The sequence below is a fragment of the Rhinatrema bivittatum genome, chromosome 2 (assembly GCF_901001135.1).
Source record: "Rhinatrema bivittatum chromosome 2, aRhiBiv1.1, whole genome shotgun sequence".
In the NCBI taxonomy this organism is placed as follows: domain Eukaryota; kingdom Metazoa; phylum Chordata; class Amphibia; order Gymnophiona; family Rhinatrematidae; genus Rhinatrema; species Rhinatrema bivittatum.
The window spans coordinates 57822478-57841381 of record NC_042616.1 but is presented as its reverse complement, the minus strand read 5'-3'; the positions used below and the strand labels follow the sequence as shown (position 1 = coordinate 57841381).

The 18904-nt window shown below is 49.2% G+C and overlaps 1 protein-coding gene across 2 annotated transcripts in view; it reads left to right on the top strand.

The window, feature by feature from the left end:
• The window catches only part of MYO1G (myosin IG), a 377606-nt gene that overhangs the window by 49224 nt on the left and 309478 nt on the right, over positions 1 to 18904 (top strand). For both annotated transcript variants that reach the window (XM_029588199.1, XM_029588200.1), the window contains exons 4-6: positions 3547 to 3712; positions 12231 to 12284; positions 18348 to 18443. In XM_029588199.1, coding sequence (XP_029444059.1) covers positions 3547 to 3712; positions 12231 to 12284; positions 18348 to 18443 — 316 coding nt within the window. The remainder of the gene's footprint in view (positions 1 to 3546; positions 3713 to 12230; positions 12285 to 18347; positions 18444 to 18904) is intronic.

Genomic DNA, 18904 nt, shown 5'->3' with positions numbered 1-18904 from the left:
GAGACGCAGCAACTGCTGCAGAATTCCGCAGTCTCCGGGCCAGATCCGGAGAGTTCCCAGGGATGCATATAACCTGGTGTGCCACCTGCAGTCCCTAAGTATTTCTCTGTCTCCAGCAGATGGTAGAGGTGTAAATCCTGCAGTCTGGAAAAAAAAAATATAGAACTGGAGGATTCTTCCTAGGAGGTTGCTAGACCCTGGTGGGGGCCATCCCTCCTGGTGCTGAGGTGGACGAGCAGGGAGTTAGGGACCCTGGTGTGGCTCAGTCCTTTTGCCACCAGGGGTGGACGACCGGTGGTGCCACTTCCCTCCCTCCCCCTCCCCCCACCCAGGAGAACTCTTGGCGTCCTGCAGCAGTTCAGCCGCACCAGGGAAGTAACCTTTTTTTGAGCTCCCGTTTTGCTATTTAATCTGGTAAAGTTTGGGAAAATAAATAAATAAAAATAACTTTATTTGCTTGGGAAAAAAAAGAGAGGGGGAGTTCAGAGCGACAGAGCGTCGGCAGACAGAGCAGCAAGGTTGTAGCAGCCGCTGAAGCTGCGGGGTAGCATTCCGGCCAGTTTTAGGAGTTCTTGGACGGCGCTGATTGTACGCCATGCAGTTCTTACCTGCTAATTTTCGTTCCTAGGAATACCACGGATCAGTCCAGAGTCCCACCCTTTGTTGCCGAGGAGAGTCTGTTCGTACTTTTGTATATATGCTGAAGAGTTGCTCAGGATTTCAGGAATGTTCTCCTGTTGCTAGGGTTGGAAAGGAGTTTTCCGTTTCGGGGTTCCACTTTCCTCCTGCTTGTGGTTGGAGTTTGTTCAGTTTCATTAGGGTTATTATGGTTTGCATCTTGGCTTGGGTACAGGTCAATACTGAGGGACTGCGGGTGGGCACATCCATCTGCTGGAAGGGAGGCAAAACCCAGGAATCTGGACTGATCTGTGGTTTTCCAGGAGCAAAAATTAGCAAGAAAGAATCAAATTTTTTCTGTTCTGGTACTGCTTTGATTTGTCCCTGGTTAGATTACATTTTTGGTGGCAGGATACAGCATATTTTGCTGCAATAGCTTCTGTTTCTCCTTTTTCTGTTGTGTGACGGTGTTTTAGTGTGCCCTTGGGCCTCAGCCCGACCCCAGATGGATCCACTGAGGATTGGCGGCATGTCCCAGCATGGCAGAAACATGGTCTTACCCTCTGCTGGGCCTGCAAGCTCCCAGCGCCAACAACAAGATGATGTTGGTAGGTGAACGGTCCTCCGACCGTTCCAAGCCCCTTCGGACCTGCCGCTTGCTTCGGCTTGGAGTAGCAGGCCGGCCTGAGGATGAGGGCAGACGGAGGCCTTGACATGAAGACATGACTATGACGAGGCGAAGACATGACACCAAGGCTGATGCGATGGCATCAGAGATGAGAAGAGGCTGAGACATAACACCAAGGCTGTTGAAGACATGACTCCAAGGCTGATGTGAAGACATGACACCAAGGCTGATGCGACTGCATCAGAGACGAGACGAGGAACTTGCAATCCAGACGAGACGAGAAGCTGGGGAGGTAGACATTGGCACTGTCTCTCAGGGCACCCTACTCAGCCCACCTTCACGGGCGGACCCAATGGGCTGGTTGCGGACCACCCTGTCCCACTGCGCGCCCTACACAGTCCGAGGAGGCTGGACATGGACCACGTGGAGAGCGGGACAAGTGCAGGAAAGGATCCAGTCGAGGCGGAACTCCAATGACGAAGCCGATGTCATCCAAAACACCACAACGGCTGGCAGGACAGGACGGCACGGCTCGGGAGCACAGGACACCAGTACACTGCCGGCATCTCCCATGATGAAGACGCATCACTCGGAGATCCATGGCCAGCAAAACAGAAGGCTCCGGAGCACTGAAGCAAACACCAAGAAGGGCAGGACACCAGGAGGCGAGACATCAGGAGACGAGACACCAGGACACCTGGACGGGGACCTCAGGCACGAAGACATGGCATGAAGCAGGCAAGATGAGACGAGGAGCTCCACGGAGAAGACAGAAGACCTGACGGAGCTCTGGCAGGCAGGAGCCTCCAGGACTGAAGTAACTCCGATGCAAGGCGAAGAGCAAATGCAAGAACAGCCCTTATATAGGGCTAACACAGGAAACAGTCACAAAGGTGGGGCCCAGGGCATATCCGGCCGTGGGCCCTTTAAATCTAGAAGAGAGGCGCGGCCGCGCGCCTAGAGGGAGGAAGCAGGAGCTGTGCAGGACCGTGGACAGCGGTCCTGCGCCGACGTCGACATAGAGTAAGCAGGGCTGGGCCTGGAGACAGGCTGCAGGAGGCCCCGAGGGCGGCTCCAGCCGCCAATCCAGCTGGGGCTTGCAGCCTCCAGCCCCGGGGATCCTAAGGACGGTGGCGGCGGCTCCGTGAAGTCCGCGGCACCGGCCACGGTCAAGCAAAACAAGGTGGGTGGCCTCCGGGCCGCAAAGGGAACTAAGTCCGTGGCTCCAGCCGCACGGGAAGGCCCGACTTCGGTGGCATCCGGCCACATCGGGAGCAGCATGGGGGGAAGGTGAGTGCCTGCTCGCGGGGATTAGCTCCGCGGGCAGTGTTCATAACATTTTCACCCAATATTGGGGCAGATTTTATAAAACACGCGCGCGTACTTTTGTTCACACACCAGGTGCAAACAAAAGTACGCCGGATTTCAATAGATACGCGCGTAGCTCATGACTCTGGGTTTGGGTATATCCCCTCTCCAAGAAAGCCAAGGCTTTCCCTAGAATAAAAATCCAAAGGAATCCAGCCAAAATCTTTCTCTTGTCCCAAAAATTGAGCTAAGACCCCCTCAGACAGGGAGTGTACTGAGAGAAGCCTCCTCTTGAACGAAAAGCCTTGAGTTGAGATTTGGGCCCAATTTAGAAAGGGAAACAAAAGCTGTTGCCTCGCCAAAGGCGAACTAAAAATGACCACACTGTTCTTTCTGATTACCTCACTAAGTACCCTGAGGCAACCAATCATAGCCCTCCAGGTTGGGAGGGGCTGAAAAGGAATGAAAATCGCACTAAGATGTGAATTCTTGATAAAGGATCAAGGGCCATCTGGTGGCTGATCAGGGAGTCTGCCACAGCCCCCCCCCTCTCCACTTCTTTTACCCATGGGATCAGAGGTGAGGGTTAGGTTGAGGGAGACAAAAAGTCACATATTTTTGCATTTTCAAAAATATCTGCACTGTTTTTCAGGGGAAAGGTATCCACAGACAAAGCAGGTGCTAATCTATGTGGGTATTTTTTTTCCCCTAGGCAATTTTCAAAGGGAACGTACTCACATACAATATTTTCTCTTTGAAAATTGCTGCAAAATCCAGGGGGGAAAAGTACCTACTGGAATAGTTTTGAAAATTGCCCCTTTAATTGTCAATGACATACATGTGTGCAATCAACTAATTAGGGATATTAGATAAGCTAAGCAGGCAACACAGCTAGATTTCTGGCTCCCTAAAGTTCACCCATATGGGACTATTGACTTTTGTCTTCCTTATCCCACCCTCTTCCCCCCCCCCCCCCCCCCCTTTTCTGGCAGAGTGAAGAATGTGCTCCTGAAATCCAACTGTGTCCTGGAGGCCTTTGGAAATGCCAAGACAAACCGTAATGACAACTCTAGCCGCTTTGGGAAATACATGGACATCAACTTTGACTTCAAGGGAGATCCTACAGGAGGTCATATCAACAATTACCTCCTGGAGAAGGTGAGAGAAACCAAGCTTGGGGAAAGAAGAGGTGGGAGACCTGGGGCATGGGACGGCTGTAGAGCTCAGGCTTGAATTTATCCACCTCGCCCTAATTTTGCTGCTGATGAGGGCTTTGCCATTCAAGGTTAAAGCAATAGCATTATCAAAACAGTCTCCGCATACTTTAGCTGATAATTCCAGGAAACAAAATCATGAATCCCTCCCCTCCCCCCCCTTGGTTCTTGTTTAATTCTAGAGACAATGTGCCGTAAGTGTTGTTTAAAATTTTTGAAAGTGCCGTGCACTGAGCGCGCCCACTCAAACACATCAGAATAAACTGGGATTGTTTCTGCCGCTGCCGTGCAGATCCTTGCAGGAACCCCTTGCGGGCGCCATGCTGGTGCTTGTGAAACATAACCTGAACAACAGGGGAGCGGGCACAGGGATTTATAAAACAAGGGCGTGACTATGGCAAGCAGGGTAAAAGAGGCAAACCCCAAACTCATGTAGCCTCTCCTCTAGTGGTGTCCTGAGAAGGCCTTAGTACTGGGGCTAAGTCCTTGCAAAGACCCAGCATCTCTAGGGTGTGGATTTCTCTGAAAGGAGGAGGGGAGATAAACCTCTAGAGGGAAAATTCTACAAATCCCCCAAGAATGTATATCTTAGGGGCCGATACAGTAAAGTGCGCTCAGCCGGGCGCACTGTTTAACACGCGGTTGGATGAGCGTTTTCGACACGCGTCCACTACCCCTTATACTGCAAGGGGTTTAGCGCATCGAAAACGCGTGTCCAACCCCTCCCCTCCCCCCGAGACTAATGGCGTTCAATCCATGCAAATGCATGCTGATGAGGCTATTAGTTATGCGCCGGGATACCGAAAAACAAATGTGCGGCCCGAAAAAAGTGTACAGAAAAACAGAAAATACTGCTTTTCTGTAATCCTCTGACATAATGTCCTAGCGATATTGAGTCAGAAGAACCAAAATGTAAAAAAAATAAAATAAAAAATGTGGTGGCTGGTCAGGTTAGGAAAACAGACGCTCGATTTTACCGGCATCCATTTTCCTAGCTGTCAGCGGGGTTAAAAAAAACCTGATGTTCGTAAAACTGATCATTGGTTTCCTGAATCGGCTGACAGCCACCTCTCCTGGGTTTCCGCTAATAAGGAGGCGCTAGGGACTTACTATTGTCCCTAGTGCCTCCATTTAAATACAGGATCGCCCGCCCAGGAGAGGTGGCTGGGCGCGCGTCGGGAGAGCTGGCGCTCAACATGGAGTCCCCGTTCTCCCACGCTTCTTATTGTATCAGCCTGTTAGAGTTTTACTTATTATCCAGTTCGAACTCTGATAAAAACTTTGATTTGTTAGGATTCAGTCATTACTTCATACGTTTTTGTTTTTTTTTATCAATTATACGTAATGTGAGTAGGTATTATGCAAATACATAGCAACTGCTTTAGAAATTTAAACAATTGGATACGTTCTCATGGAGGTCTATATTCAAAAGCATTTAGCCGGCTAACCCAAAAGTTAACTGGCGAAATGAATATTTGAAACAAAAGGCACCTCTTACTTTTGCTTTATAAACGTGGCTCAAAAAGGGGCAGCATAAATGCTGTTCGATGCGTCAACAATTAGTTGTAAATAATTACTTTTTAGAGTACCGCATCAGCAAGCCTTCAATGTATTCAATCCGACCCAACTGAATCGTTGGGTCTACGGCTCTTTGCGGCTGTGTAGCCAAATTCAATAGCCGGCTGTATAGCCTGTAATATTTGAAATAAAGCTATGAACTTATTGTACTGCTTATCACTGCTTCTTAAAGTCCGTCTGCAAATGCATGAGAGAAAATGATCTGATTGTCACAGCTGGCAAAGGCTTGAGAAGAATGACTGTCTTTTTAAACTGAAGTACAGTCAGCGAGCCGTGAGCCATGAGGCTTATAAATATACATTGTTGTCATGGTTAATGTCGCGGTTCTTCCTTAAATACAGCAGCTATTATAGCCTGGGTTTTGTCAATAGTGTCTCGGCTGCTATGGCCCGTCTTGATACTAGACAATGCTCCATATGCCCCGACTGTACAGATTTCGACCAACCCGACAGTGGCTGCAGTTTAGCAGCAGTGTTTTGCTGCTAAACTGCAGCTTCATCAGGAGTGGTAATCTCTTCTTCTGGAGCACCAGGTCTCACAAGCTTGCCTGCTGTGCCTCTCTCATAACCACTGCAGGACTTCAGCACCAGCTCACACAAGCTCACTTGCTGTGACTCTCTCACAGCTACTGACCGAATTCAGCACCGGCTCACACAAGCTCGGCTGCTGTGTCTCTCTAATAACCACTGCAGGACTTCAGCACCAGCTCACACAAGCTCACTTGCTGTGTCTCTCTCATAGCTACTGACCAAATTCAGCACTGGCTCACACAAGCTCGCCTGCTGTGTCTCTCTCATAAACACTGCAGGATTTCAGCACCAGCTCACACAAGCTTGCCTGCTGTGCCTCTCTCATAACCACTGCAGGACTTCAGCACCAGCTCACACCAGCTCCCCTGCTGTGCCTCTCTCATAACCACTGCAGGACTTCAGCACCAGCTCACACAAGCTCGCCTGCTGTGCCTCTCTCATAACCACTGCAGGTCTTCAGCACCAGCTCACACCAGCTCGCCTGCTGTGCCTCTCTCATAACCACTGCAGGACTTCAGCACCAGCTCACACCAGCTCGCCTGCTGTGCCTCTCTCATAACCACTGCAGGACTTCAGCACTAGCTCACACAAGCTCGCCTGCTGTGCTTCTCTCACAGCTACTGACCGAATTCAGCACCGGCTCACACAAGCTCGCCTGCTGTGCCTCTCTCACAGCTACTGCAGGCCTTCAGCACCAGCTCACAAAGGCTCACTGTGGAGTCAGATTATATTCAGTTGTTTCTGCTGCAGTATTCAGTGTAATCTCTTAATAGTTATATTAACTGATCACACCAACAATTGCCTACAGTCATTGCTCTTCCCCCTCTTCCCTTGAACCTCTAGCTAACTTTTCTTCTGTTCTCTCCCCCACTCCCCAAGCGTGCACCTTTCCCTAAATTAGCAAGAGGCATTGCAGGGTGTGGAGTTGGATGGAGAAACTAGTTAAGCAGATACTTGCCATTTTCGCAAGAATGTGTGTAAATGTGCCTGCGGGTAGTTCCAAGAGCAGGTGTAACTTCCCATGTGTATATCTGTGCATGTACTGGCAGTACCCATACATTTTCAAAGCAGACTAATGCGCAAAAGTCTGCTTTGAAAATTCAGGCTAAAGTCTGTGGATACTTTGTAGCTGCAGGCTTTAGACCCTGTAGCCTGCAGGGACTACTGAAAATTACTCTCTGTATGTGCATAATTTTATGCACATAGGTGAGAGGCATTCTGAGGGGGCGGAGTCTGGGCAGGGTTGGGACTTATGTGCATACTTTCTGATTTTAAGAAACATGTTCATAAATTCTCACTGCAAAAGCACATGGTCCAGCTCGCAGGAGGAGTAGCCTCGTGGTTAGAGCATTGGGCTGCAAAACAGAGAAGCCAGGGCTCAAATCCCACTGCCGCTCCTTGTGACCTTGGGCAAGTCAGGTTGCCCTTCATCTCCTCAGGTATAAACTTAGATTGTGGGCCCTCTGCAGACTGGGAAACAACCTACAGTACCCGAATCTAATCCGCTTTAGACTGCCTGAAAAGCAGACTATAAATGATTATATAATTGCATGTGGATACTTTACAAAGTGGAATCATGTAGGAAAGTCAGATTTCAAAACTGGTGTAAGTTATGTGCATATTTGCTGCATAAATTACCCATGATACTGCAAAAATGAATCCAAAATCTTAGCTGGCCAGGCAGCAGCAAATCAAAAATATTGCATGTCTAGAATTGCGTGGCAACTTCAAAGAACGTGTTTTATGTCTCTGTGACTTGCATGTGTCTGTCTTGAAGTTGCTGCTGTTTGGGTGAGTGGCTGTGCACATGGAGAGGGGCAGGTGAGGGATGGAGTGGGCTTATATGTAGGTGCGTGTGTGGGTGGGAGGGTGTGTGTTACAGAGAGTGTGTGTCCGGGTGGGTGAGAGTGATGATGTGTGTGTGTGTGTGTGTGTGTGTGTGTGGGGGTGCGTTATAGGATGTCCTACACTCTCTTGCACTTTCTCCATTCCATCCCGCAATCTGACCTCCAAGCCTGCACTCTTCTCTCCCTCCCCCCTCAATCTCCCTCCCCTCCCTTCTCTACCCAGTTGTTTCCTACCCCATCCCAGTTCCCTATTTGCTTTCCCTCTCCTCCAATACTTCCCCACCCCACTCACTCGCTTCCCCCCCCCCCCCCCCCGCCCATGCCCTTCCTCTGTAGCCCCTGTGCTGCTGTTGGCACAGCAGATAACGCAGTCTGCAGCTAGAGGAGAGGCATCAAAGCAGGCACCAGCAGCAGCAGCAGAAAAGCCGATTTCCTCCACTGTTGTACTCCGGGGGCACTGGCTGCGCTCCTCCACAGCAGCTGCACTCCTCCAGGTCTTCAGCTGGTGGGGCCCGGGCATCCCCGTCGGCCATGCTGCTCCCAACGCCGGGGCTCTGCTTCACTCTCTGCCGGGCCCCACCAGCCACCTTGCTCCAGCGCTTGCAGGTTTGTTCTTTCTGCTACTCCCCGTCTGTGGTGTCAGTGTTACCGACAGACCAAGAGGCAAAACCACAACTAGAAGCCCTTTTTTAAAAATGTTATAAAACATAGTGAAAAGTGTGTTTATGTGGGTGCACACCCATGGAGAAATCAAGGACCTACATACCAGCCAAGGTCTGAGAACTGATGAGAAGATCTGATGAGGAAAAGGGCGATGGCCTAATCCACCACCGAAAGCAGTGGAAGAAGGGAACTCTTACGAGGGAGAGAAAGGGAAAGACAGCAATATTCTAGGCCAGTAAGAGCAGCATTTAACTCCTAAAAAGGGAGAACAGTGTTGTTTTTTGGCCTTTGGGTTTTTGCTTTTTTTTTTTTTAACATTTGATTACTCGCCTTTTCCAAATCCAAGCTCAAGGTGCGCTACAATCAGGTAGAGTAGGAATTTCTCTGCCCCAGAAGGCTTACTATCTAAGGTGATCATTTACCAAGCATTTTTCCCATAAACACAGAATGGGAAAAATCCTTTAGTAAATGTAGGCCTTAGTTTGAACTCACAGCATCTTAAGTGATTTCCTAGCAGAAGTGTGCTCCTCAGGAGTCACTAGATTTTCTTGGATTGGGTCCATAGTGATTTTCCGAAATGGGAAACATGCAGCAAATATTCACAAAGAAAACCACCAGTGGCAGGCTGAGGTTCCCTCCAGAGTCCGTGGCAGGCTGTGGTTTTCCCTGGAGCCAGTGGCAGAATGCGGCTGTCCCCAGAATCACTGGTGGAGCGTAGTTCTTGGAGACAGTGACAGCCTGTGGGTCTCCCCAGGGCCAGTGGCAGGCTGTGGCTGTCTCTGGTATCAGTGGCAGTTTGCGGGTTTCCTCCAGTCTCTCTCTCCCTTTCTTTCAGCAAGACCCCTCTTCTCATGACTCACTGACAGATCTCACCGCAAGTCCTCTCTCCACTTGCTGGCTACCACTCTGATCTGCCCTGCTCCTCCCCATAACACGCACACATATAGCAGGCTCTGCTATGTACAATTTAGGAATCCATGTATTTTGTCTGCAGTCAGCTGAAGTTATGGAATCTCATGTGTGTGTTACTTGGTTGGGGAGGGATGAAGACGGAATAGTGACACAGAAGCCTCACAAAATCTTTTATGTGTGGTTTCAAGCATTGTCCGTTCTTATTGTTATACATCCTCTCTCTCCTCTCTTCTTCACCTAGGCCAGGTGTAAACGGTTGGTCGCACACAGTGTTGAGAGGGTCCTGGCACCTGTGTGGGCTGAGTGCTATTTTCTTGGTCGTAGGGTTCGGCAGTGTGGGTCAAGCAGGTGGTGTAGTTGATGCGGGCATCGAGGCAGTCAGGGCGGCACTCTCTTCTTGAACTGGAACAGACACAGCAATGCCTGGGGTCTCCCCTCTGTGAACCAGTGGCACTTCGAAACAATAAAACTTTCATTTCTAGGATTACCAGCGAAGCAACTATGTGCAAGATGTAAACCGATGTGATATCTCAGATCGAATGTTGGTATATAAAAGTAATAAATAAATAAATAAATAAAAGATGCCAGAGAGTAGTGTGACACCCCTTGCTTGCCCACTAGATGGCCCTAGATTCCTGCCTTAGGTTTTCCAGCTAGTGGAAAAGTTCATTTCTATGCAGCACCTCCTCTTGAGGCTGGCTGTAAATGGTATCCCTTTAATCCACTGGAGGGGGGCTAGGAGTAGGAGTAGTATGGTCAGTTTGAGTCAACGTTTGGCGAGCGAGGAGCTATTTTTGAGTACTCTACTAAATTAGAGCTTATCACTTGATATTGACTTGGTATTTTTCTATATTTGAGGAGATTCCTGATAGTGCACTCCCAGCCTGTGAGGATCTGCCTCTTTCTGAGAGAGACTATATTGAGATTTTTTGGATAATTAATGAGGTTTGACTGGTGTGGACCCTGAGCCCCTTTTTGGTGAAGGACAAATCCCCGGATCCGAAGGTCAGGGAGCTGAAGACCCGTGAGTCACCCTTATATTCTAGAGAAGGAGCAGCAGTACAGCGTCACCCCCGGAGTTAAGAATTTGTGGCTTTAAGGATGGTTTTCTCCCTTTGTGTTGTGAGGAGGTTTTTTGATCCACTCCTCCTCGCTTTGGGGCTGGGCTGTAATAGCTCAGTTCCAAATCCTAACATCTGACCTTTCCTTCTGAGAGGTCGTGTTTCATCAGGAAGGAAGAACACGATCTGGGGACCCTCAACAGGATCTGCATTGGACACAGGCTGGGTGAAAGAGACTGAACATTTGGACTCAGGAGTTTTCTGGGATTCAGGGGATCCCCACCGGTTTAGAATTTTTCTGGGCCACTGGGGCGGTTTACGTATTCAGAAAAGAAGTGATAAGCTTCATCCTAGGAACCTGAGAGAAAAGACACCTACCCAGAGAAAGAGAAACACATTTTTGGATTGATTATTGGACATTTATTTCACTTTTGAGAATCAGTAAATTTAATTTGAATACCCGAATCTGTGCCCTGACTTGTCCCTACAGCACAGCATCACTGAAATCTAATGAGAGAGAGCCAGTGAAATACACATACATAGGGAAGAAATCACACTACTGCCTGGGCCCAGAAGGTCTGCCTTCCCCCCCCATAAAGAACCCACACACTGGGGACAAGTGAGAGGGGAGACATTTCTAGTGAAGACAGCCATAGATATAAATTTCTTTTGTGTGCTCTTGGAAACAGTACAACTCTATGGAAAAAGGGTTGCAGTAGTAAAGGATTACTGAATTTATCAGAGTTCAAGGGTTTTCACAGCCAAGATACAGCATTCTAGTGATCAATTAGACAATGATCAACAAGTTATACAAATTGCAAGGTATTATTCCAATATGTCACCATGCTCTACATTACTCCTCGTTCATACTCCATTAGAAATATGTTGCTCACATTTCTGTGTCACCTCACAAATCCCAGAAGAATATCTCATCCTACCATCAGTAAGATAAATCAACCTCCTCTCAACCCATCAACATTGACTTCAAAATGTGTCAGGTACTCTCATCGTGGGATCAGGGTACCCCCCTCTCGGTAGGTCCCATGCTGTGTACTCCCGGCAGTGTCAAGGACATCCCCGGCATTCTTCACCCTCCTTTACTTCAGCACCTTTCCTCCTCATGGTCCTCCATTGATTATGAGGCCAAATTCCTCTCCAACTAGCCCTCTTCAAACCCGCCTCAAAAAGGAGGCAGAGCTGGACTTCATCCCAGCTGCAGGGAGCTCTCCTTTGGAAATGCGCTTGGATAATCTCTATCTTCTGCTTTTGATTATGCTTTGACTCACACTTTATGCATTGACTTTTGCTATTTAATATTTGTAATTTTTTTCATTTGGATTCCGTTACAGCGTGGGTGCGGATATTTCCCTTTGGGTCTGGTCACACGTTTGAGTTATTATCACTGTGGAATGAATTGAGTGCTTGTAAGGCTGACTGCATTTAATGATAAACGTTTGCCTGCATCGTCCCCCTCACCCCCTCCCCTTGTTCTCCTTTTTCCTTGCATGTTTTCCAGAAGGCTCAGGTCAACCTTGTACCATGGTCCCAGAGAATTGTTCACAGCAGACCTGTCCTGGTAACCCCACTGCCATTTAGGTTTTCAGGATATCCCCAGTGAATATATATGAGATACACTAGAGACCCAATATATGCAAATTTAGCTCATGTATATTCTTTGGGAACATCCTGAAAACCTGACTCCTTTGGGTTGCCAGGACAGGTTTGGGAAATCTGGCTTTACAGGGTGGTCATTCCATAAAATACCTGGAATTTCAAAGAAAAAAAGTTAACAGAAAGGTCAAGAACCCTCCTGCTACCATTCAGACCACGTTCCCCACATCTTAATTATTCATTGTTTTTCTCCTTTACAGTCTCGAGTTCTCAAGCAATACCAAGGCGAGAGAAACTTTCACTCGTTCTACCAGGTAAGCTCTAGGTTGAGTTGCATCCTGCAGTTTGTGAACGGATATAACGTCTGTGAGCTGAGTGAGTGGAAGTGACTGAAGTGTTTTTAAGGGAGGGGCAGTGTTGCAAATTCTGCCCCTGCATTGCAGGGGGGGGAGGTCCCACTTGAAGCCACTCCTGAATCTTCTAGGGTGGGAACTCTTTCCCAAATTAATGCTTGGGGGCTCTGGGGGGAAGGAGGGAGGGGAGGGGAGTTGGGATATAGAGGAGATTAGTACAGTTGGTTGCATTAGAAGAAAATAGAGATGTGAATCGTGTCCTCGATCGTCTTAACGATCGATTTCGGCTGGGAGGGGGAGGGAATCGTATCGTCGCCGTTTGGGTGTTTAGAGTATCGTGAAAATCGTTAAAATCGTGAACCGGCACACTAAAACCCCCTAAAACCCACCCCCGACCCTTTAAATTGAATCCCCCACCCTCCCGAACCCCCCCCAAATGCCTTAAATTACCTGGGAGTCCAGCGGCGGTCCGTAGCTAAATCGGGGGAAGGGGGAGGGCAGGAAAACCGGCACACTAAAACACCCTAAAACCCACCCCGACCCTTTAAATTAAATCCCCCACCCTCCCGAACCCCCCCCCCCCAATGCCTTAAATTACCTGGGGTCCAGTGGGGGGGAGGGGAAGGGGGAGGGCGGGAAAACCGGCACACTAAAACACCCTAAAACCCACCCCGACCCTTTAAATTAAGTCCCCCACCCTCCCGAACCCCCCCCCCCCAATGCCTTAAATTACCTGGGGTCCAGTGGGGGGGGAGGGGAAGGGGGAGGGCGGGAAAACCGGCACACTAAAACACCCTAAAACCCACCCCTGACCCTTTAAATTAAATCCCCACCCTCCCGAACCCCCCCCCCAAATGCCTTAAATTACCTGGGGGTCCAGCGGCGGTCCGGAACGGTCTCCTGCAATTGAATCGTGTTGTCTTCAGCCGGCGCCATTCTGCGCCATTGAATCGTTTTCCGTACGGAAAATGGCGCCGGCAGGAGATTGACTGCAGGAGGTCGTTCAGCGGGGGTTCCGGACCCCGGCTGAATGACCTCCTGCAGTCGATCTCCTGCCGGCGCCTTTTTCCGTATGGAAAACGATTCGCGGCAGGAAATCGCTCCCGGACCCCCGCTGGACCCCCAGGGACTTTTGGCCAGCTTGGGGGGGCCTCCTGACCCCCACAAGACTTGCCAAAAGTCCAGCGGGGGTCCGGAACGACCTCCTGCAGTCGAATCGTGTTGGTCTATGGCCGCCGCCATTTTGCGCCGCCATTTTGCAAAATGGCGGCGCAGAATGGCGCCGGCTGAAGACAACACGATTCAATTGCAGGAGGCCATTCCGGACCGCTGCTGGACCACCAGGTAATTTAAGGCATTTGGGGGGGGGGGTTCGGGAGGGGGGGGGATTTAATTTAAAGGGTCGGGGGTGGGTTTTAGGGTGTTTTAGTGTGCCGGTTTTCCTGCCCTCCCCCTTCCCCCGATTTACGATTTTTTGACGATAAATCGGGGGAATTGGTATTGTATCGTGGCCCTAACGATTTTTGACGATTTAAAATATATCGGACGATATTTTAAATCGTCAAAAAACGATTCACATCCCTAGAAGAAAAGCAATATACTTGGGTGCAGAAAATGAGGGTAGATAAATACACAAGAGGTAGATTTTCAAATGTCATTTAGACGGATAACTCGTCTAAATGGCTAATGCAGCATGTTCAGCTACTTATCTGGCTAAATTATACCTGGATAATGTACATAATTTTTACTTATCTGGTTATAATTTAGACAGATAAAAGAGAGACATTTCAGGGGCATTCCAGGGAGGGGCTGAGATATCCGGCTAACATAGCTGAATATCAGGTATATCTGGCTAGGTTAGCCGGATAATTTTAGACCTGCTCTAAGTATCTACTGGTACTTAGGCAAGGTTTATCCGATGGGTTTCAGCTGCAGTAAAGACTGGCCTCTTCTGCCTGAGTTGGCCACCTTCTGTTGCGATTCTGCCCCTTGGCAGCCTCTCACCTTCTTTTTACAACCTTTCCTGCGGCCTGGAGGCCGCCAATGCTCCTTCAGCATGGCTGGAGTCGCCTTCATCCCTGCCGCTGCTATTTTGCTTGTGGCTGGAGCCGCCGATGTCCACCCTCTGTCCCGCGGCAGGAGCTGCTGATGTCTTCTTCTTCTTTGCGGCCTGGAGGCCACAGATGCCAGTGTTTTCTTGCGGCAGGGGGTCGCAGACAGCACTCCCATGCAGCCTGGAGGCTGCTGACCTTACCTTGTCCCCTCCGTGGGGAGGGGCCTTCATCCCTGGTCTCACTTGCGGCAGGGAGCCGTCCTCAGCTGCTCTTCCGCTGCAGGAAGCCGCTTCCAGCGTCGTGCCTGCTTCAAGGCCTAGTCCTGCTCCTGCCGCTCTCCATGGTCCTGCCCACTCCTTCCTCCTTAGGCGCAGGGCCGCGCGTCCTCTGTATATTTAAAGGGTCCTGTCTTCACTTCATCCTTGCCTTCGCAAGGAGCCAGTCCTCCTTAGGACTTCTCTGCATTCAGCTTCTCGTTGGCACTTCGTTTTATGTTGGAATTCCAAGTCTCGTCTTTATCTTCGTCCATGGTCTCACGTCTTAACCTTGGTCACTCGTCTGGTCCTGTGTTCCCGGACCTTCACGTATCCTCATGTGCTTCTCCAGATGTCTAGTTGTTTCTGATGTTCCGATCTCCAGATGTCTTCATGTCCTGATGACCTCTTCCTTCAGATATCTTCATGTCCAGATGACTTCTTTCTCCAGATGTCCTCTTCATGGCAGTGCAAGTATCCAAGAGATTCCAGTTTTAATCTTCCTTGTCCTGAGTCCCACCTCACGGTCCTCCAGGAACACTGAGATTGAGTCCAATCTCAGTGTTCCTGGCTCCGAGTCCCATCTCCGAGCTTCTCCTCCAAATCCTGAACCCTGTCTGGGTTTTTGGAGTCCCCTGTGCTTGCCTCCGCTACACAAATGAACTCTGCTTATAACCTGCTCTGTTGTAGCGTGGTCCACGCAGGCCTTTATTGGCTATGGAGGGCGCACCTCAGTACAGGCCTCGCCGGAGGTTTCGTTTCATCCATCTCGATCTTCAAGCAACTTGAGTTGGGAACCACCAGCGTGGTCTGTGACCTGCCTTGACTGGCAGCGTAGGGCGCGAGGTGTGGCAGTACCTACTTAGTACTTTTCAAGCAACTTGTGACTCTTTCAGAGTCCTTCTCTCCAACAAATGGGAGTCCCGTCTCAGACCTTCTCCAACCAATGTTTAACCAGAGTCTCGTCTCACCTTCTCCAACCACCCTGAGTCTCGTCTCACCTCCTCCAACCAACCTGAGTTTCATCTCACCTTTTCTTCAATCAACATGAGTGGGGAACCGCTACATGATCCACGACCAGCCCTGACTGGCTGTGTAGGGCGCGCCTACCTGCATGGTCCGTGACCAGCCCTGATTGGCTGAGTAGGGTGCGTGATGTGGCAGTACCTACTCAGTACTCTTCAAGCAACTTGTGATTCTTTCGGAGTCCTTCTCTCCAACCAACCTGAGTCTTGTCTCATCGTCTTCAATCAACCTGAGTCTCATCTCATCATCTTCAACCAACCTGAATCTCATCTCACTCCACGTATCCCGAGTCTTGTCTCATTTCAAGTCTTCATTTGTATGTTCCAGCCCTCAGCCTCTGTCCGTCCTGTTGCATCTACCGTTCTCATACAACAGGTCCGAAAGGGCTACTCCAGAGACCAAAATTGTGTTGCTGGGTCTCTTCTATGTGACCAGGTTTGGCAGAGGCCAGGGTCCTTCATCTCCAGCCTGTGCTTAGACACTCCTCACCTGCCTCAGTGCTTCCCGGAGCTCCTCTGCAGTTGTGTTGTGGCCAAGAGTACACAAAATACCAGAGATGGGACTGCCTCCAGCATTCCCACAACACCTTCTCTTTGGGTTGAGCTTTCAGATGCTGTCAGCCGGTGGGACTTGGACAGGAAAAACTGGACCAGGTCTAGGCAGGAACATAGAAGCCTAAGCAAATACTGGAAAGTAGGTAGATAAGATAAAGTGAATTCTAGGATCTGATAAAGCAAGGAATACGCTGGGATCAAGTGGAGCAAGACAAACTCTGATAGTAAGACTCCAATGATGAGGCTGGAGGATGAGGACCAAGCTCTGACAACTTGCAGACTGGAAGCCTGGAATTATGTGTGTGTCCAGGCAGGAACAAGATGACTGCCATCAGGAAGTGTGGGCCATAGAGCTGGGAGGATTAACCAGATAGTCCAGGGGGGCCCACAGAAGCCCCTTCTGTTTGGGAGGCAAGAACTACTTATCGGGACCTCACATCCTCCTGCCCAGCTGGTGACTTAAAAAAATGGCTCTATCCGACTCTTCACGCTACTGGCATCTGAGAGGGTTTTTTTCACAGGGGGGGTTATCACTATGCCTCCGCAATTGAGTTTAGGGGGGTCCAAGAGGGGATTGACATTGGGGCTGCCATGGTGTCCCCGACTGGTGTGTAGGGTGTTGGAAAAGGTGTTGCCCTGGCGGGAGGGCTGCTGTCATTCTAGCCAGGAGGGTGGGATCTGGATGGGGGCGCCACAGAAGGAGCTGCTGCTCATCTTGCCAAGGGAAAGGATGAAATGGGAAGGAGTGCTCCAGAAGGGGATGCTGCTGTTCCTGTTTGGGGAGGGGGCGGGGGGAGGAATCACAAAAGCTGTGCCTCAGAGGGGAATGTGTGACGCCAGGCAGGGAGGGGCAGGCACATTTGTTTCGGGAGGTTTGGAAGAAAATCCTCCCTGCTAATTTGTTCTTTCACCTCAGGCCAGTTAGCCCATGGGATCTCCCAGTTGCTGGTGTGGATTTTCCCTTTTCTGTATTCATGTCCATGTTACTACTGAGGCCACACTATTGAGGAAATGTTTTAGTGGGCCCTCGGTAAAATTTATTGCGCACCATGTTAAGTTCAGTCTCAGTGAGCACATTCAAATTTTACCAAGTTGCACGTTTGATTGCCTAGGCCCCAAAGTCTAGACATTAGATACATTTTAGGTAGAGATAAAGGAGAACACTCCTCCTATCTTTTAGACAGAGGGTCTTTGTGTGACAAGTAAACAATTCACAGGTTGGCACATCCCTTCCACTTTCATCCATACACAAGAATCCATACACAAGAAATAAATAAAAACCCAAGTAGGTCATTCTCTAAGACACTTCCACAGATAAAACAGTGCTTTCCCTGTGGAAATGGCTCATTATAACATTGCCTGCCCGATATGCAGGTAAACTTACACACGGATGTCCTGTATGCAGGTGTTAACCCACACTGAGAGGAGGCGTTGCCAGGGGTGGAGTTTGTACCCACATGCAGACGTTTGCATTTTCAAAAGCGTGCGGGTACATTTTCACTAAAACTTTCTGTGTGCATATTAGCAGCTACACTTGTATGCTGGCAGTTTTGGTAGGGTTAATTTTCAAAATGAATATATGTGTGCAAGTTTGCTTTGAAAATTGTTACAATTTATGTGTATATTTGCCACTGTTTTTAATTAGGGCTCTTACAAAATTACCCCCTTAGTCAGCTGTCCAGTGGGACAAGGCAGTCCATGAGGCCCCCAACAGTTTTGTTCCTCATGAGCTCTCAAGGAAGCTAAGGGCTGAGATCTGGCGCCAAGAACTTTCTTTTTCAAAGGGGTGGGGAGTTTTGTCCTATTTTATATCTCATTGCAGAAGCAGCAGTCCTCAGCTGGGGACTGCGTGCACATCAGGTTTCCTCCCTGCCACTAGTTGTCACCATTGTACAATGACTATGACTTCCTCTTCCTCAAGGGCAGTGAACACCACCTTCTCTAATTCTAGCTGATCCAGGGAGTGGAAGACCAGAGCCAGGAATCAAACTCAGGTCCCGCCACATGGTGGTGGACTGTACTGCTGCTGAGTCTTCAGGCCAGCTGTCTGGTCTTTATTCAGCCTAACCAACAATGTGATCCCCTTACTGCTACCAGCATCTCAGTAAAGCAAACAATGCCTTCTCTTCCTCACAGCTGATTACAGGGGCCCCAGAACAACTGCTGAATTCCCTCCACCTCCGCAGAGACCCTGCACTCTATCAATTTACCACAGAGGGCACCACAAACAATGTAAGTATCTTAGAGATGTTTCCCCATGCCTGTCTTTCACCTGCTGAACTGATGCCAAGGAATAGCAAGCTGGCAAATCATCTATACAAGTCCTAGTAAAAAAAATAGATGTCATCTGTCCATGCCATTTTTCTCAGGGTCCTTCTATACCAGCGGTTCCAGGATTTGCACAGCTGGACTAGAAGCTGGTCATGTTGCTCTGCTTGATCCTGCTATAAATACAGGCTAACTTTTTTGCAATAATCTTATCAAATTTGCATCTACAATAGACTGAGAATTACTGCAAATTTGTTAAGCATGGAGGAATGTATCTAAGAGGATCTGGATTGGAGGGGTAGGAAGATGATTGTTAGCCCTGGAGTATAGTGGGTGACTCGCTTTTCTTCAATATGGTCCCATGACTCCAACATTCCCTTCTCAAAACATTCCATGCTGAAACCTATATTTAAGGTCACCTATCA